Below are 21,270 nucleotides of genomic sequence, written 5' to 3' on the forward strand. Positions count from 1 at the left end.
TTGGAGGACTCTGAGACAGACTGGTTCAAGGTTCTATGGTCTGATGAGACCAAGATCGAGATCTTTGGTGCCAACCACACACGTGACGTTTGGAGACTGGATGGCACTGCATACGACCCCAAGAATACCATCCCTACAGTCAAGCATGGTGGTGGCAGCATCATGCTGTGGGGCTGTTTCTCAGCCAAGGGGCCTGGCCATCTGGTCCGCATCCATGGGAAGATGGATAGCACGGCCTACCTGGAGATTTTGGCCAAGAACTTCCGCTCCTCCATCAAGGATCTTAAGATGGGTCGTAATTTCATCTTCCAACAAGACAACGACCCAAAGCACACAGCCAAGAAAACCAAGGCCTGGTTCAAGAGGGAAAAAGTCAAGGTGTTGGAGTGGCCTAGTCAGTCTCCTGACCTTAACCCAATTGAAAACTTGTGGAAGGAGCTCAAGAATAAAGTCCACATGAGAAACCCAAAGAACCTAGATAACTTGGAGAAGATCTGCATGGAGGAGTGGGCCAAGATAACTCCACAGACCTGTGCCGGCCTGATCAGGTCTTATAAAAGACGATTATTAGCTGTAATTGCAAACAAGGGTTATTCCACAAAATATTAAACATAGGGGTTGAATAATAATTGACCCACACTTTTATGTTTAAAATTTAATAAAATTCAACTGAGCAACATAACTTTTTGGTTTGTAAGATTTATGCTTCTGTTCATAAAACCTACTCTCGTTTGCAGTTTGAAGGCTCTAACTTATTTGCATCTTATCAAACCAGCTAAATCTGCAGGGGGTTGAATACTACTTGTAGGCACTGTATATGGAGGACTGTGGGCTATGCATTTTATTATATGGAGGACTATGGGGAGTGCAATATACTCATACGATAAGCAAAGCCTAACAGGCACTGTCAGTGACACACTGACAGGTCTCAGGCACTGCCGTACATGAGTACTGCAGTGCATGAGATCAGCGATCCATGTTAAAAATATACATGTCCCACAGTAGGACTAAGTGAAAAAGTAAAAAAAGTGAAACAAAATATGTAAAAAAAAGTAACAAAACAGACAAAAAAAAGTGCACACTAATCAAGAAAACCCGTTTCACTAGTAAAAATTAAGCCTTTGTGTAATAACAAAAATAAACAAAAAAAAGTACAAATAATTGGTATCTCCGTGTCCAAAACAACCCGAACTATACAACTGTCATGTTATTTATTGCATTTGACGAAGACCATAAAAAAAACACGCCAAAAATATCGCTTTTTCATCATACGGACACTGAAAAAATGTAATAAAAAGCAATGAAAAAGTCATATGTAAAAAAAAAATGTATAAATGAAAACACCAAATTGTCACAAAAAAAACCCAAGCTCTAATATGGCTCTTTTAGCAAAATAAAAAAGTTACAACTCTCAGAATATGACGATGGAAAAACAAATACATTTTTGTAAAATATTGTTTTTAGTGCGTGCCGAGCACAAACAATTATCTAAATCTGGTTTAGCTTTAATCGTACTGACCCAAAGAATAAATTGGTGTTATCACTTTTACCGCACGGTGAACAGCGCAAAAAAAAATAAAAAACAATAACTGAATTTTGTTTTTTTGTTAATTCTGTATCTGAAAAATCTGAATAAAAAGTGATCAAAAAATGTTATATACCACAAAATGGTACAAAAAAAATTCTGCTGCTCGTCCCGCAAAAAATAAGCTCTCATAAATCTCTGTTCACCAAACAATAACAAAAAGCTGCAGCTCTCAGAATATGGCAACGAAAAAAACTGTTTTGTTTTTTATTATAAAAAAGCATTTTACTGTGTGATATTAGCAAAACATAAAAAAATATATATAAATCTGGTATCGCTGTAATAAGAACTATTCTTGTACTGTTTGCCCATTCTACCTCCAAAAAATTAGAATAAGGTTTGGATCACATTTATCCTGTTCTCACTGCTGAGCACTTACGTCCCAAAAAACGCAATTCAGATAATATCCCGATGGAACCACTCACTATAATGAGGCATATGGTGTCAAATTTTAGCGCACAAGTGTGGATACCACGGGAACAGACTCCAAAAGGAGTCCAAAGTGTCTCCATCCACCTCATTGATAATGAGTGGTTCGGTCGAGGGTTTCGTCTGAATCGCTTTTTTGTGGGATTTACAAGGAAACCCCTACGTATGTGCTCAGCATAGAACACAAGAATGCAATCCCAGTTTATATTAAAAGCGATTAAAAAATGTTATGTACCCCAAAAAGTTCCGCAGGGCTCAGTCCTAGGCCCCCTCCTCTTCTCTCTATACACTGCCCCTATTGAACAAACAATCAGCAGATTTGGGTTCCAGTATCGTCTCTATGCTGACGACACCCAACTATACACCTCTTCACCTGACATCACCCCTACCCTAATACAAAATATCAAGGATTGTCTGTCCGCTGTCTCTAACATCATGTCCTCCCTCTATCTTAAACTGAATCTCTCTAAAACGGAACTTCTTGTGTTTCTTCCCTCTACTAACCCAACTCTACCTAACATCGAAATTACCTTGGAGGGTTCAACCATAACTCCCAAGCAGCACGCCCGCTGCCTTGGGGTCATATTCGGCACTAACCTTTCCTTTACTCCCCATATCCGATCACTCACTCACTCTTGTCACCTGCATCTTAAAAACATCTCCAGAATCTGACCTTTTTTCACCTGCTAAAACTCTTACTGTCACTCTTATTCACTCTTGTCTGGACTACTGCAACTCTCTTCTGATTGGTCTCCCTCTTACCAAACTTTCTCCTCTCCAATCCGTCCTGAATGTGGCTGCAAGGGTTGTATTTCTGTCCAGCCGCTTCACTGATGCCTCGATCTTGTGCCAGTCATTACACTGGTTGCCCATCTGCTACAGGGTCCAATATAAACTCATCGCTCTCACCCACAAAGCTCTCCACAGTTCTGCACCGCCTTATATCTCCTCTCTCATCTCTGTCTATCGCCCTACACGTGCCCTCCGTTCTACAAATGACCTAAGACTAACATCCCCAATAATCAGAACCTCGCACCTCTGTCTCCAAGACTTCTCTCGTGCTGCGCCAGTTCTCTGGAATGCACTACTCCAGGCGATCCGACTGATGCCTAGCCCCCATGTCTTCAAGCGCTCTTTAAAAACCCATCTCTTTAAACAAGCCTACCACCTTAGCTACTCAGTAAATTAAGCTTCCCCTGTTCCCTCCATCTAAATATTATTCAGAATTTGTTCCCTACTCTTCATCTGTCTCCACACCCTGCATGCACAAGATAACTGCACTCAGTACTTGAGTATTGCACTTAAAGCAGCATGATCCGGTCATCAGCCAGTATGTTTATATGAAAGTCCCTATTCATTATAATTGCCAGACCTGAAATAACAAGCACTTTTCACCTATTGTGTCCCCCCATTTCCTTGTAGAATGTAAGCTTGCGAGCAGGGACCTCACTCCTAATGTAACTGTTTAAAATGCCTTAACTTGTATTGAATTTATTGTCTGTATATGCCCCCGCTTAATTGTAAAGTGCTGCGGAATATGTTGGCGCTATATAAATAAAAATTATTATTATTATTAATAAAATGTTACCAATAAAAACCCTTACTTATCCCAAAGCAACCCCACTAAGACCGTCATCTGTCACTGGAAATATAAGGGGTCCCACATTACTGGTAGAAGAAAAACTGAAAAAGAAAAACGGCTCCTGCCCCCTTAAATAAAATCCAGTGAAATATGTGCTCCAAAATGCCCCTCTCCTTCTGAGCCTCCCTGTGCCTAAACCAAAGTAAGCGGCCACATGTTTGGCATTATTGTAGTGGGGAGAGCGCACTTAACAATTTAGGGGGTGCGTGTCTCCAGAAGCACAAGTTGGGCACAATCTATGGGGGCGCTACAATATAAGGGGGCTCTACATTCAATGGTGCTACAATGTATGGGCACTAAACTGGCATATTTTTAATTCTGCAGAAAAAAAAAACGTCATGGATGTTACAATATAGTCGCTGTAGTCGTAGATTAATTCACTGAGAAGTGCAATTCCTACAATGGGGTCACATTTGGGGTTTTACTGCCCCAAATGTCCACAAATTTCACCCAAAACTATTCTAGCAAAATTTGTGCTCAAAAAGCCAAATAGTGCTCCTTCCTTCTCAGCCCTGATGTGTGGCCAGTAGTTTCTGGCGATATAGGGCATCACAGCATTCAGGAGAAATTGCGCAATAGATTGAGGGGTCCAGTTTCAGCTTTTAACACTTGTGTAACGGGTCAAATTTGCAGCAAATAAAAAAATACATTTTTACCACTAAAATGTTATATTTCCAAGTCCCAATATTATAAAATCCGGGGAGGCACCTGTGGGTTCTAAATTCTCACTACACCCCTAGATGAATTCCTTATGTAGTAAAGTTTCCAATATGGAGTCACTTGTGGGGTTTTCTTCTGATCTGGCACCTTAGGGGCTCAGCTAGTGGAGCCCACAATCTATTCAAACTGAGTGTGCGTTCTAAAAGCCAAGTAGCGCTCCTTCCTATCCGATCTCTGTCGTGTGCACAAATAGTGTACAACCACTTATGTAGTGCCGTCACGATCAATAAAAATTGCATAACAAATTACTCTGTCCATTTTCTCCTATTATCCCCTTTGCGAATTAAAACATTGAGGCTAAAGTACAATTTTAGTGAAAACCCCTAAGTTTTTCGCTTTCATGGCCCAATCTTATAAAATTCTTTGATGCAGTTTGTGGATTAAAAATGCTCACCATATCTCTAGATCAATTCCTTATGTGGTTTAGTTTGCCAAATGGGGTCACTTGTGGATGTTTCTGCTTTTTGGCACCTCAGGGGCTCTACAAATGCAATATTTGCATTCCAAAAATTAAATAGCGCTCTTTGCTTTCTGCCATTTGCCATGTGCCCAAACTTTAGTTTTTGACCACATATGGGGTAGTATCGCGTTTAGGAAAAATTGAGTAACAAATGATGGGGTCTGTATTCTCCTATTATCCATTGTGAAATTGGGGCTGAAACAATATTTTAGCAGAAAAAAAAAAAATTTTCATTTTTAATTTCCATATTCAACATGCTCAACTCACACCTAGATCAATTCCTTGATGGGTCTAGTTTCCAAAATGAGGTCTCTTGTGGGGAGTTTCTGCTGTTTAGGCACCTTAGGGGCTCTGCAAATGCGACATGGTGCCCGCAATCTATTTCTGCCAATTTGTGTTCCAAAATTCAAATATTGATCCTTCCGTTCTGAGCCCAGCCGTTTGTCCAAAGAGAACTTTTTGACTTCATGTTCAGTATCACCGCACTCATAAGAAAGTGGGTAACAAATGGTGGGGTTTACTTTTTCGTGTTACCACTGGCATAAATGAAAAATGTGGGGTTAAAGCAACATTTTTGTGGAATAAATGAAAATTTTTTAATATGTCTACCTAATGTTGTCAAATTCTGTGTAGTACCTGTGAATTCAATATCCTCACTATATCCCTGGATAAAATTCTTTAGGGGTGTAGTTTCCAAAATAAGGGCAGTTGTGGGGAGTTTCTGCAATTAGGCTCTCAGTCATCTCTACACCGCTGATCCATGAAAATCATGTTTCTCAGCTGCAGTAATTAAAAGTCCTGCGGTAACTGTCTTTCCTATGATACTATGCATCATAGGGAAGTGACGTTGCCACAGCAGAGGATGTCGGGAAATCATGCATCATTCCCTGTAGGCGACTTCGTAAGCAGTCGGCTCATTTGCACAAAGAGCTTGTGCTCTTTATGGGAAAAAAACATTTCATCTAGGATTATGGCTTTACTTTTGTAATGACATTTTAAAACAAAAATATTTCCATGTACTGTTAAACTAAGTTATTAGAATATTAGTGATAGGTTCTCTTTAAACTAATTAAAATGTATCATATTCATCATCCAGTCTGATAAGATAGTCCTAAAATGCACCAAAGTTATCTAAGTTTACACTAACTAATACACAGAATTAGAAAAATGTAAGTGTTCTGAAATTTTTTTTATAAGCAATGTATGCTGTTACAGTACATATCTAGATTAAAAAAAATAGAAAAAATTATTTGCACTCATCAGATGTCCAATATACACAATGATGACTACATGTAAACGACTTGTTTCAATGTACATGATAATAGGGGTTTATCCACATTTTAGTTTTTCTGAACTGGAACAGATCTCAACCAAGAAAAGCAATTTCATAATGAAAGGTTTTCATTGTCCACTAGGATTTATTCCTCGTTTTAAGAATAAAAATTAAGGGGAATTAGGGCTATTACCATAAAGAAGCCCATAGCAAATCTATTGACCAAACATTCCCCACAAACATAATGTTGTCTTACCGTTCCTACTAGTATCTGAAGAACCATCTCCCCCATCCCAGCGGCGGTAACAAGAACTGTTGTAGCACATCCTGTGGATGTAAAGAGAAGAGAATAGTGTAACATGTCCTCTGACAATAAATATAGAAAATAAAAATAATATCCTGTGATGCACATTTAGCACATTTTTATGTCATATTTGGAGAAAGACTACGTTCATACCACACTGTATTGGTCATAGAAATAAACTAAAGTGCTTTTTTTAGCGATCCAGTGTTAGATGACACACTACTATTATTGTCAGCTTAGACTAAGGTTGAATGTACAAAAAAAAAGGGTAGCAGATCTTTATGGCTTATACAGTATTAGAAAACATCACGATGTTTTGGTGCCCGCATGTGGGATGTGCAACCTATGTAGTTGAACAATCTTCCCTCCTATAAGGGATGCCATTGAAGAAATGTCACACAAAGCTTGTGACCACCCCATATCACTTTATGTACAGCTTCTTGGCACTGTCTAGTAGAAACATTTTTGCAGTGTATGGCAGCAATACTATATCGTAATTTTATTGATGAAACTTTATAGAAGTTTTTTGCTCAATGTACGGCATCCTTTTTGGGTACCATACTGTATGATATTATCACTCACTGTTTGGTATTTGCACATTGCACAAGGTATACTGTATGGTGTAACGGAGAAGTTTCTAGAAGAAAAATAATCATGTTCAATCTTTTTATTATTATTAGAGCAGAAATAAATGTTGCAAAGATCACTTATTTGTAAATGTGCAATCTGTTGCAAATGTCAGAACTTTTGTCTGAACTGAGCAGCATGTGAAAAAGAACACTAAAAACCATCTAAAAAATTTTAATGTTAGAAAAAATGCACCATATTCTCATACTGCCACAAAACCACAGTGATGATCACTTTATGCAATGTATGCATTACCATTCACCAGCTTCAATATGGATATGATAATACCACATGTGACTCACACAACACGTAAATATTGCGCCAATTAGAATCATTGCAATCTGTGGAAAATACATCTCATTTATATTGAGTATTCTTATGTTATTAAATTGGTATAGTTAGACAGCTTGAAAGTAAGCAACTTGCTTTTTCTGTTTTCCTGCTATGACAGCTTTTATTTTACATAGTGTACAGCATGTTGCCAACCAAGGAGACCAATGTCTTCATTGCAGATCCTCTCCAGTTTCTTCAGGTTAGATGGTGAACGTTGGTGGATAGCCATTTTCAGGTCTTTTTGCTGGAGACATAATCTTGTGTAGCACCCTGAGGATTCGGCTGCTACAGGGGTATTACACCTCAACCCAGAGGTGTGGTATTCCACTCCCGGGTAAGGATGGAGTGTGGAACTGAGCTCAGTAGGCTGCATGCACTACATACATCCCATTTCCGGGGGACAGACCAATGGTACTCCCACTAGAGAAATGTGCAGGTACGGCAGTGTCTGTCCCTGGCTGGAGTGGGAGGGGGGTGGAACATCCCAGTAGTGTAGGGGCAGATAGGGGGAGCAGTCTGGGTAGTGCTAGGAGCTCATTGGGTGCTGGTCACCTGAGCTCACACATAGAGGGAGTATATAAGGTGGGAACCATCTTAGATCAGGGTCAGTCAGTCTGTCAGTCTTTGGTAGAGTGAGTCAGAGGAAGAGAGCAGAGGAGGAGAGCAGCTCCAAGGCCCAGAGAGAGAGAGGAGAAAGAAGGACCCAGAGGGGGAGAAGAGAGAACTCCAAGAACCCAAGATTAGATCAGAGGGTGAAGAGTTGGCACAAGGGTACCGGATCCCAAGCTGGTGGAGGGCCCTAATCCTTAGCCAGAGACCGGAGGTCGTGGGCAGGATCTGCCACGACCACCCACTAAATCCACCCGGAAGGCAAACCAAGAATAGGGTCAGGGAACCCAGAGACAAGGGTTTACCAACAAGAGGCCCGAGGGAGCCGGACTTAGGTGGATCCCTGGTGGGGAAGGCCAGAGAGAAGGACAAGTCAGAAAGGGAGCTCAGGACCACGCTCCAGAATCACCTGGGGGTTGGCCGAGTCCAGGACCTGGTGGACGCAGCACGGCTCGGGCGGTCACTCAAGGCCGGAGTGACCAGAACAACAGCAGTAAGTAAAAACCCTGAACTGCACAGCCCGACTCTGAGTTTCATTACCATCCTCACTGCACCTCCACAACCACCATCCTCTGCAACTGACCCCCTGAGGCTATACCCCTCCCGTTGGGGGTTATACTACCTGAGCTGCACACACACCACCAGCCTCAGCGGACCCTGCTGCAGCGGCGGCCGTAGTGACCGCAAATCAACGGGTGGCGTAGTCGACACTAAAGAACATCCAGTAACATCTGTAGGACTGCCACACACTGAGCTTGACACCCTGGGCACGGACCGGGTCACCGCCACTCGGAGACTACAACCCCCATCTGATCCGGCTCCGGGTATCCCCCAAACAACACTGGCCCAGGGGGCGCGTCACTTGCATACTTTGGCTTGGAACAAATAACTTTTTTTTATTTTTGTACTTTGACATCCAATGGTCACCTGCATTTTGTGGATTAGGATGGATTAGTGCTGCTCTGCTATTTTTCTGTTTTTATTCTTATACATATACTGTGCACTGAGCAGTTACTTGTAGGGATAGATATATATGAATATCCCTACAATTTATTGTGCAGTGTTAGTACTGTCAGCATATATAGTATAGGTACAATCATAGTGCCGATCAGGACGCACCTAACTGCTTAGCGCTGGGCTTGTAGAGGGATTTGGTTGGTCTGCGCCCTGGCTGGCACTGTGCTAATACTGTATATGCCGAGTGCTACTGACAGGAATAAATGGAGTCTACTGCATGGAATAAGAGAACCACTCCATGGGGCTAGAGGCTGACTAAGACCGGGGTCACAAGAGCGTATAAGACAGCCGAGTGTAAGCAATAAAACATCACATAGCACTCGGCTCAGTGTTATACTATGGAGCAGTGCTGATTTGGCATGAGAGAACAATTACAGCATGCTGCGATTGGCAGCGTGACTCGGTTCACACGCACCAATACAAGTCTATGGTGTGTGTGAAACAACGACTGCACTCAGATGTCATCCCAATGCAGCCCGATATACACTGTGTGCAGAATTATTAGGCAAATTAGTATTTTGATCACATGATACTTTTTATACATGTTGTCCGACTCCAAGCTGCATAGGCTTGAGAGCCAACTACCAATTAAGTAAATCTGGTAATGTGCATCTCTGTAATGAGGAGGGGTGTTGACTAATGACATCAACACCCTATATAAGGTGTGCTTAATTATTAGGCAACTTCCTTTCCTTTGGCAAAATGGGTCAGAAGAGAGATTTGACGGGCTCTCAAAAGTCCAAAATTGTGAGATGTCTTGCAGAGGGATGCAGCAGTCTTGAAATTTCCAAACTTTTGAAGCGTGATCACCGAACAATCAAGCGTTTCATGACAAATAGCCAACAGGGTCGCAAGAAGCGTGTTGGCCAAAAAAGGCGCAAAATAACTGCACATGAATTGAGGAAAATCAAGCGTGAAGCTGCCAAGATGCCATTCGCCACCAGTTTTGCCATATTTCAGAGCTGCAACGTTACTGGAGTATCAAAAAGCACAAGGTGTGCGATACTCAGGGACATGGCCAAGGTAAGGAAGGCTGAAAAACGACCACCTTTGAACAAGAAACATAAGATAAAACGTCAAGAATGGGTTAAGAAATATCTTAAGACTGATTTTTCAAAGGTTTTATGGACTGATGAAATGAGAGTGACTCTTGATGGGCCAGATGGATGGGCCAGAGGCTGGATCAGTAAAGGGCAGAGAGCTCCACTTCGACTAGAAGAAGAGGGGATGGGAAGAAAAACGCCGGACACGATCATGCAACCAGAGAACATACTAATGAAAGATATGAAGTGCGACAAAGAAGGTCCAAGACAAGATACTTGGAAGGGAGGTAAGAAAATTTCTAATACAATCCACAGGGAGAAGATTGGAACAAAACAAAATCGTGTAAACTGCGAGCTAGCAAATGCCAGGAGCCTGACAAACAAGATGGATGAACTGGAAGCAGAAATATCTACAGGTAACTATGACATAGTGGGAATAATCGAGACATGGTTAGATGAAAGCTATGACTGGGCCGTTAACTTACAGGGTTACAGTCTGTTTAGAAGGGATCGAAGAAGTCGGAAAGGGGGTGGAGTCTGTCTATATGTAAAGACGTGTCTAAAGCCTACAATATGGGAGGATGTATGGGAGGGAAATGAGGAGGTCGAGTCCTTATGGGTGGAGATACATGGGGCAAAAAACAATAATAAAATTATCATAGGAGTCTGTTATAAACCACCAAATATAGCAGAAGCCACGGAAAGTCTATTAATGAGACAAATAGACGAAGTAGCAAAAAATAATGAGGTGCTTATTATGGGGGACTTCAACTACCCCGATATAGACTGGGAAACCGAAAGCTGTAGATCTCAGAAAGGAAACAGGTTTCTGTCAATTATCAAAGACAATTATTTGTCACAACTTGTGCAGGAACCAACTAGAGGGACGGCCCTTTTAGACTTAATATTAACTAACAGGCCAGACAGAATAACTGAGGTGCAGGTCGGGGGGCACCTGGGAAATAGTGACCACAACATTATACAATTCCACATGTGCTTCAGTAGGGTGCCCAGCAAGGGAGTCACAAAAACACTGAACTTTAGGAGGGCAAAGTTTGATCAGCTAAGAGATGCCCTTCACCTTATAGACTGGGATAGTATCTTCAGTAATAGGAGCACGGATAGAAAATGGGAAATTTTCAAAACAGTCCTACATAGTCACTGTAGAAGGTACATACCTTATGGGAATAAAAGGGCTAGGAATAGGAGGAAGCCAATGTGGCTAAATAAGGAAGTCAAGAGGGCAATGAAAAACAAAAAAAGGGCTTTCGGTAAACTTAAACAAGAAGGCAGCGAGGAAGCGCTAATATCTTATAGGGAAAAAAACAAAATCTGTAAGAAACAAATAAGAATAGCAAAAGAGGAGACAGAGAGACTAATTGCCAAGGAAAGTAAAACGAATCCCAAACTGTTCTTTAACTATATAAACAGTAAAAGGATTAAAACTGATGGCGTTGGCCCATTGAAAAATAACCTGGGTAAAATCATAGAGGGCGATGAGGGTAAAGCAAACCTACTCAATAGCTTCTTCTCCACTGTTTTCACAAAAGAAAACAATTTATCGGAGGAAATGCAGAGTGATAAAGTAAATCCTCCGCTAAATATCACCCACCTAACCCAGGGGGAAGTTCAGAAACGCCTAAATAATATCAAAATAGACAAGTCACCAGGCCCAGATGACATACACCCCCGGGTACTAAAAGAATTAAGTAATGTGATAGACAGGCCGCTGTATCTTATATTCAAGCACTCTTTATGGACAGGGACTGTCCCACTAGACTGGCGCCAAGCAAATGTGGTACCAATATTCAAAAAGGGGTCTAAAAGTGACCCTGGGAACTATAGACCAGTCAGCTTAACGTCTGTTGTGGGTAAATTGTTTGAAGGATTTCTTAGAGATGCTATTGTAGAATATCTTAATGATAATAACTGTCTAACTCCATATCAACATGGATTCATGAGTAGAGATGAGCGTTGTTCTACTCGAACTGTTCGCCAATCTCAAATTCGAGCTGTTTTGGGCGGTGTTCGAGCCGGTCGGCGAACACGAACAATTTGAGAAAAATTCGGCTGTTCGAGGTTATGTTCGATAACTGTTCGTGCACCAAAATCATAACTGGATTTTTTCTCAGTAATGATGAAAATTAATGTTAATACGCAGTTTGAGTGTACAGCGGGGCGGGGGGAGGGGCAGGGGATGGATCTCTGCAGGAACAATGAAGATCTCCATTTTTTTTTCTCTTTCCCGCATTTGCAGTGGGGAGGTGCAATCTGTCAGCCTATCAGCAGCGCACACACGGAGCGAAGTGCTTTTTTTCACACAAGCAAGGGCATGTGTGATTGGCAGTGTATGTCACATGTCCTTGCCCTATAAGACCAAGCCATTTTCCCCATCGCCACCATTTTCTCACTGCTGCAGCTGCGTGTTAGACGGCACCGCTGTTGCTGTGTGCGCTATACCTTGTTAATTTCAAGCCAATTTTCGCACAAATATACAGATAGCTTGGGAGTAGGGAATAGTTGTGATTGCAGTCCTTTTAAGGACTAGGTTACAGCATTTCCTACGACTTTTATCAGGCAGGTCTGTGCTCTTAAATAGATAGATTGTGGGAGTAAAGACTAATTGTAATTGGAGTCCTTTTCAGGACTAGGTTACATCAGTTCCTATCAGTTTTTGCCAGGCAGGTCTGTGCCAGTGCTGTGCAAGTTTTTTTCACAGCATTTGGCTGAATCTAGCAAAGCTAATCCTTTTTGGCCTATTGCAGAGTGTGTTAGTCAGTGGAGTAGCCTATCTGTGTTGCAAGATATACCACCTGTGTATAGAATACCAATTTTTTTACTGCACCTAGTGAAGTAAAATCTTTTGGGCATAGCATCATTCTATTAGTCCATCTATACAGACCTCCATCAGGTTGCAAACTGAATATAATTTTTTTCTGCATCTAGCTCTGAAAAAATATTTGGGCTTCTAGCAGTGTGTGGGACTTGGTCTATTAGTCCATCTATACTGACCTCCATCAGGTTGCAAATTAAAAATAATTTTTTTCTTCATTTAGCTCTGAAAAAATATTTGGGCTTCTAGCAGTGTGTGGGACTTGTTCTATTAGTCCTTCTATACTGACCTCCAGCAGGTTGCAAATTGAATATAATTTTTTTCTGCATCTAGCTCTGAAAAAATATTTGGGCTTCTAGCGGTGTGTGGGACTTGGTCTATTAGTCCATCTATACTGACCTCCATCAGGTTGCAAATTAAAAATAATTTTTTTCTGCATCTAGCTCTGAAAAAATATTTGGGCTTCTAGCAGTGTGTGGGACTTGGTCTATTAGTCCATCTATACTGACCTCCATCAGGTTGCAAATTAAAAATAATTTTTTTCTTCATTTATCTCTGAAAAAATATTTGGGCTTCTAGCAGCGTGTGGGACTTGTTCTATTAGTCCATCTATACTGACCTCCATCAGGTTGCAAATTAAAAATATTTTTTTTCTGCATCTAGCTCTGAAAAAATATTTGGGCTTCTAGCAGTGTGTGGGACTTGGTCTATTAGTCCATCTATTCTGACCTCCATCAGGTTGCAAATTAAAAATAATTTTTTTCTGCATCTAGCTCTGAAAAAATATTTGGGCTTCTAGCAGTGTGTGGGACTTGGTCTATTAGTCCATCTATACTGACCTCCATCAGGTTGCAAATTGAATAAAAAAAATTTCTGCATCTAGCTCTGAAAAAATATTTGGGCTTCTAGCGGTGTGTGGGACTTGGTCTATTAGTCCATCTATACTGACCTCCATCAGGTTGCAAATTAAAAATAATTTTTTTCTGCATCTAGCTCTGAAAAAATATTTGGGCTTCTAGCAGTGTGTGGGACTTGGTCTATTAGTCCATCTATACTGACCTCCATCAGGTTGCAAATTAAAAATAATTTTTTTCTTCATTTAGCTCTGAAAAAATATTTGGGCTTCTAGCAGTGTGTGGGACTTGTTCTATTAGTCCTTCTATACTGACGTCCAGCAGGTTGCAAATTGAATATAATTTTTTTCTGCATCTAGCTCTGAAAAAATATTTGGGCTTCTAGCGGTGTGTGGGACTTGGTCTATTAGTCCATCTATAATGACCTCCATCAGGTTGCAAATTAAAAATAATTTTTTTCTGCATCTAGCTCTGAAAAAATATTTGGGCTTCTAGCAGTGTGTGGGACTTGGTCTATTAGTCCATCTATACTGACCTCCATCAGGTTGCAAATTAAAAATAATTTTTTTCTGCATCTAGCTCTGAAAAAATATTTGGGCTTCTAGCAGTGTGTGGGACTTGGTCTATTAGTCCATCTATACTGACCTCCATCAGGTTGCAAATTGAATAAAAAATTTTTCTGCATCTAGCTCTGAAAAAATATTTGGGCTTCTAGCGGTGTGTGGGACTTGGTCTATTAGTCCATCTATACTGACCTCCATCAGGTTGCAAATTGAATAAAAAAATTTTCTGCATCTAGCTCTGAAAAAATATTTGGGCTTCTAGCGGTGTGTGGGACTTGGTCTATTAGTCCATCTATACTGACCTCCATCAGGTTGCAAATTAAAAATAATTTTTTTCTGCATCTAACCCAGCCAATAGTTTTGGCCTAATACCACAGTTTGGCCACTCAGCTCTGCTCGGTTACCATCCATTGTTTTTTTGTGCAAACAACTCCAGAGTTGTGAATTAGTTAACCACCAAAATGAGTGGAAAAAGGCCTGCTGCTGGTGGAAAGGGGAATAGGCGTGTTGGGAAGGGGAAAAAAGGTTGTGTCCGTGGGGTAGGTGCAGAAGAAAGACCATCTTCCAGCCAAACTAAAATGTCTACTTCTTTTAGCGGACAATGTGATAAGATCCCTTTCTTACGGCCACGCCAATCGCTACAAATTCCAGATGAGGCACAAAAAGAGCAGGTGCTTCAACGGATATCAAGTGCTCCTTTAAGTGGGCTCTCCTCCACATCAACTTCAACATCACAAATACTCCAGTCCTCAAAGGTGTCACCCAAATCGCACTTGCTTCCTCACAGCTCCCAAATCTCCAGCTGCCCGTCTGAGTATGAGGTAGAACAGATGGTTGAGTCTGCAGAGCTGTTTACTCATACTATAGCCTGGGAATCAGAGGTCGACTCCAGCGCTTCTGTGAATCCAGACGAGGAAATGATCTGCACTGATGCCCAGAATCTTTATGAGTCGGATCCAGGACCAGACGCAGAAGGTTCTGACCATAATGTAGACTCTCATTCCCAAACTGTAACTCCTGTTGGTGGAGACAATGAGGAAGACGATGATAAGACTCAAATACCTGATTGGAGCGACAACTTTAGTTTTTTGTCAGGGCAGGAACAGGTTGGCTCTGAGGACGACGGGTGTGATAACGCACAGGGTGATGATGATGAGGTCGGAGATCCCACTTACTGTCAACCCACAGTCAGCCAAGAGATGAGGTCAGCAGAGGAGGTGGAGGAAGATGCTAGTGACGACGAGGTCAGGTTGCGCCTTCCTGGACAGAGACGTAGTACTGGAAGCACGTCAACAACTGCATCCTCAAACACAACTCTGCCTCTCACCACAAGTCGTGGTGGCTCTTCAGGTCGCATGGGTGCTAAGCCTTGCATAGCCTGGGCATTTTTTCAGATCGATAAAGATGACCCAACTCGTGTTATCTGTAACATTTGTCAGCAAAAGCTAAGTAGAGGCCAAAAAATACATAGTTTGAGTACTTCATGCATGAACCGGCACATGGACATGAAGCATAAGTTGCAGTGGGAAGCTCAGTGTGCTACAATGCGGTCTAGCCGGCCGGGCCAACCACCGTCTGCCATATCTTGTGCATCCGCGGCCTCTTCATCCTCTGTGACTGGGGGGACAGCAGTCACACCTGTTTTGGGGCGCAGACCTGCCACCTCTTTACCCGCAACAGCCAGCGTGATTGGCAGGTCATCATTTTCTTTGGAGGTGGTAACACCAGCTGGTCTTGAGCGCTGTCCGACATCGATAGCACCACCTTTGGATCAAGGCAACCTAACATGTCCGCCTGCATCTTCCTCACAGACCGGCAGTTTGCCGGGGACACCCTTATCAACCCCGTCTAAGCACAATAGCCAGCCCTCGGTCCCTCAGATGTGGACAAGTAAAAGACCATTTCCTCCTAGCCATGAGAAAGCAAAGAGGTTGAATTTCACCATCTGCAAGCTCTTGGCTACAGAAATGCTGCCTTTCCGCCTGGTGGACACAGAGGATTTTCGAGACCTTATGTCCGTCGCAGTGCCCCAGTACCAGATGCCCAGTCGGCACTACTTCTCAAAGAAAGGTGTGCCTGCGCTCCACCAGCATGTCGCACACAACATCACCGCTTCTTTGAGAAACTCTGTGTGTGACAGGGTGCATTTCACCACAGACACTTGGACGAGTAGGCATGGACAGGGGCGTTACATGTCGCTGACTGGGCACTGGGTAACTATGGTGACAGCAGGACAAGGGGCTGCTGTCCAAGTCTTGCCGTCCCCACGAGTTGTGCGTCAATCCTCTTTATGTCATTTTTCCTCCACTGCTTCTGCCTCCTCAACCTCCTCTCGGTCTTCCACCTGCACCCAAAGCCTGTCTGGTCATGCCACAAGCTTTCTAACTGCGCAGAAGGGATCCTGCACACCTCCTTACTATGCTGGCAGTAGGGCTCAACGTCATCAGGCGGTTTTTACATTGAAATGTCTGGGAAATGTGAGTCACACAGCTGAGGAGTTGTGGTCAGCTCTGGAGAACCAATTTCATGAATGGTTGTCTCCACTGGACCTGAAACCAGGGAAGGCCGTGTGCGACAATGCTGCAAACCTGGGTGCGGCCCTTCGCCGGGGCAATGTCACACACGTGCCTTGTATGGCTCACGTGTTGAACCTGGTTGTCCAGCAATTTTTAGCCCACTATCCCAGACTAGATGGCCTTCTGCAGAGGGCACGGTCGCTGTGTGCTCACTTCCGCCGTTCGCATCCCGCAGCTCAGCGACTTACATCTCTACAGAAGTCGTTGGGCCTGCCACTTCACCGGCTAAAATGCGATGTGCCTACCCGGTGGAATTCAACTCTGCACATGTTGCAGCGACTGTGGCAGCACCGACAAGCCCTGGTGCAATACGTTCTGACGTATAGCCTGGGCCAACGAGATTCAGAGGTGGGGCAAATCACGCTGGAGGAGTGGTCTCAGATCAGGGACCTATGCACCCTTCTGCACAGTTTTGAAATGGCGACGAAGATGTTTAGTGCTGACGATGCCATTATCAGCATGACTATTCCGGTGATTTACATGCTGGAGCACATGTTAAACAGAATTCGGAGTCAGGTGGTGGCACAAGAGGAGGTGGAGGAAGTAGAGGAGGAGGAGTTGTATGCGGAAGGGCTAACATCTGCAAGGTCCAGACGGTCGGCAGCACCAAGGCGGCAGGCATGTGAGGGTGGGGGAGATGATTTTACCAGGGCGCATGGTAGCAGCCAAACTAGTGAGGAAGGTGCAGGAGCCCAGGAAGAAGTGGAGGACGAACTGATGGAAGACTCATCAGATGAGGGAGACCTTGATCACATTTCTGTTGTGCGAGGTTGGGGGGAGAGGACAGAGGAAGGAAGCATGATTGCTACCTCGCCACCAACACAACAGGGACTTGGTGCTCCTGGATGCGCAACACACATGAGTGCCTTCTTGCTGCACTACCTGCAACATGACCCTCGAATTGTGAGAATTAGAAATAATCCTGACTACTGGGTTGCCACACTGTTAGATTCCCGGTACAAAAGTAAATTTGCAGAAATTATTCCTGCCATAGAAAGGGATGCACGCATGCAGGAGTATCAGCAGAGACTGTTGCAGAATCTTACATGTGCTTTTCCACAAAATACCAGTGGTGCACGTAGTGAATCTCACAGTTCCAACTTGCCAACCGTGGGACCGTCAAGTGTTCAGCACTCAAACCGTAACAGAACCACAGTATCTGCTGGTAACATCAATTTTGCGGAATCATTTCACCACTTTTTTACCGCATCCTTTGCAAGGCCACAGGAGACAAGAAGTCTGACACATAGTCAACGCCTAGAGACGATGGTACAGGAGTATCTCCAAGTAAACATTGAAGCCACGACTGTGTCACTGGACCCTTGCTCTTTTTGGGCTTCCAATCTGGATAAATGGCCGGAGCTAGCCACTTACGCCTTGGAGATCTTGTCATGCCCCGCAGCCAGCGTTCTGTCTGAACGTGTGTTCAGCGCTGCTGGTGGTGTGCTGACAGATAAGCGCACGCGGCTCTCCACTGATAATGTAGACAGACTCACGTTCATAAAGATGAACAAATCATGGATCCGAAACGACTTTTCTACCCCTGTGTCATCCTGGGGAGAGTAAAAGCTTGATGATTGGTTAAAATCACCCTACCAACCGTTTTAAGCTTTCAAATTACTAATCATGTTTATCTGTATCTTGACTGGAAAATAATTTGGGCTTTGTAGCAGTGTGCAGCACTGATCCTATTAGGCCATCTATAATAAGCTTCACCAGATTTAAAATTAAAAATAATTTTTAGCTGCATCTAGCCCGGAAAATAATTTTGGGGCTCCGAGATGCGCAAGACACATAAGTGCCTTCTTGCTGCACTACCTGCAGCATGACCCTCATATTGTCAGAATTCGAAGTAATCATGACTACTGGGTTGCCACACTCTTAGATCCCCCAAACTTTTCGATCAACCTTTTCATTTTAATAAAGACCAAAAAAATGGTCATTTTTGAAATTATAAGCATTAGCAGGTTGTTAGAAACTGAAATCAAACAGTTTTCAACTCAAAACTTTATTCTAGGTGATGTTACATTTTCACATAGGACCCCTTGTTCGAAAGGAGCTTCTGAACTCTCTCGTCCATTGAATTTGTAAGGTTTTGGATGGTTTCTGCTTCAATTGTTTTGCATGAGGACAGAATACCCTCCCAGAGCTGTTGCTTAGATGTGAACTGCCTCCCGCCATCATAGACACTCCTTTTAATGATGCTCCAAAGGTTCTGAATGGGGTAGAGGTCAGGGGAGCATGGGGGTCACACCATAAGTTTGTCCCCTTTTATGCCCATATCAGCCAGAGATGCAGATGTTTTATGTGCAGCATGAGATGGTGCATTATCATGCAGAAAAATGATCTTGCTGTGAAATACACGGTTCTTCTTCTTGAACCATGGCAGGAAGTGCTGTTTGAGAAAATCCACATACATTATGGAGTTCATCTTTAGCGCCTTCAGGGATCCTAAAGGGGCCGACAATCTCTCTCCCCATGATTCCAGCCCAAAACATTACTCCACCTCCTCCTTGTTGGCGCTGTAGCCGTGTTTGCGTGGGGTGTCCATCAACCAGCCATCCTCCACTCCATTCATCTGGACCATCGAGCGCTGCACGGCACTCATCCGTGAACAAAACAGTTTTGAAATCAGTCTTCATGTAATGTTTGGCCCACTGGAGCCGTTTCTGCTTGTGTGAAGTGGATAGAGGAGGTCGACAGGATGGCATATGCACAGCTGCAAACCTCTGAAGGACCCTGCATCTTGTTGTTCGGGGGACGTTGGAGGCACAAGCAGCTTCAAAAACTTGTCTGCTGCTATGACAAGGCTTTTTTGCCGCTGCTGTTTCAACTTGACGTAATTGCCTGTAGGAAAGAGTCCTCAATTTGCCCTTATCAGCATGCACACGTGTGTACTGTGAATCAGCTACATACTTCTTGATTGCCAAGACACTTCATCCTGATCATCGCACAATGTTGATTGTAGTCATGCCTTGACCTAAACACTCCACAATTTGTTGCTTCTCAGCAGCCGACACATCCTTTTTCTTTCCCATTTTGGCAGAAAATGTAGGCTGCTTAATAATGTGAGAGAGCCTTCTTAAGTAGTCTTGCCTTTCATTGGACACACCTGCCAAACTAATTAGCACAGGTGTCTGCAATTGCTTACAGTGATATAAAGAGCCCTGACACACATCACCATCAATGAGTTTAACTGACAAACAAACAAATTCTTCCCTTATCACTCCTAAACACTTTTTGCATAATAATTTGGAACGCGGTGTACATGTGCTTTTCCACAAAACACCAGTGGTTCACGTAGTGAATCTTACAGTTCTAACTTGCCAACCGTGGTCTGTATGGAATTGTTCAATAAAGGGCCCAAAATTAAGATAACATAGATGGGAGAGGTCTCTATGAATAGGAATTCCTAAGTATTTGATACCCTGTGAGGGCCAGGCAAAGGGAAAGTTGGACTGGATGGAATCCTATATGGATTTAGGGAGGGAGACATCGAGGGCCTCAGACTTCGCTGCATTGATTTTAAAATTTTACCATGTAACAAAGTGATCTATTTCAGCCATAACAGCAGGGATGGATATATGTGATTGAGTGATATATACTAGGACATCATCAGCAAATAGAGAGCACTTGTACTCGGTGCCTCCCACCTCAATCCACCTAATATTGGGGTTATGGCGAATTGATGAGAGCAGGTGCTCCGTCACTAGGATGTATAAGAGAGGGGACAGAGGACATCCCTGCCTTGTCCCATTGGTGATTGTGAAAGGTGATGAAAATGTTCTGACGCACCCCCTGGGCCTTGGGACACCCGGAGCCGGACCCTTTTTGGTGGATGCTGGTGGTTGTAGTCTTCGTGGCGGCGATCCGGTTCCGTGGCTCAGGGCGGTCAAACCAGTGGCGGAACTATTTATGTGGTTTTGATGTTTAAATGTCCGACTACGCCACCCGTGGATTGCGGTCAGAGTGAACCGCCGCTACAGGGCAGACCGCTAAGGCTGGTGTTGTGGGTGCAGCAGAGCGTAGCATAACTCCCCACGGGAGGAGTATAGCCTCAGGGCAGTGTATGCGGAGGATGGGGGTGATGGTGCAGGGCAGCAGCAGTAACGACACGGAGTCAGTGATGCAGTTCAGGGCCTTTACTCACAGTTCTTATTATCCAGACCACGTCTGCAGGTAACGGCTGCCCACGTCGTACTGTGCTCACCAGGTGAGGGGCTCAGACAACTCCCAGATAACTTTGGAGCGCTTCACAGGACCCCCTTTGTGTGTCCTTTGTCTGGCCTTTCTTACCAACACTTCTGTCCGGCTGCCTCGGGCCTCCTCTTGGTAAACTTGGCGCCAGTTTCCCTGACCCTATGTGGTGCCTTCCTAGCGGGTGGAGCAAGGGGCTGCGCCA

At 43.4% G+C, this 21,270-nt stretch overlaps 1 protein-coding gene across 6 annotated transcripts in view; it reads right to left on the reverse strand.

Annotated features, from left to right (window-relative positions):
- MFSD4A (major facilitator superfamily domain containing 4A) overlaps positions 1–21,270 on the reverse strand; it is a 210,166-nt gene that overhangs the window by 69,978 nt on the left and 118,918 nt on the right. For all 6 annotated transcript variants that reach the window (XM_073666969.1, XM_073666964.1, XM_073666967.1 and 3 more), the window contains one exon: positions 6,366–6,436. In XM_073666969.1, the coding sequence (XP_073523070.1) occupies positions 6,366–6,436 (71 nt within the window). The remainder of the gene's footprint in view (positions 1–6,365; positions 6,437–21,270) is intronic.

This window comes from Phyllobates terribilis, unplaced genomic scaffold (assembly GCF_046119375.1).
Source record: "Phyllobates terribilis strain yellow unplaced genomic scaffold, ASM4611937v1 Scaffold_2__4_contigs__length_985480577, whole genome shotgun sequence".
Classification (NCBI taxonomy): domain Eukaryota; kingdom Metazoa; phylum Chordata; class Amphibia; order Anura; family Dendrobatidae; genus Phyllobates; species Phyllobates terribilis.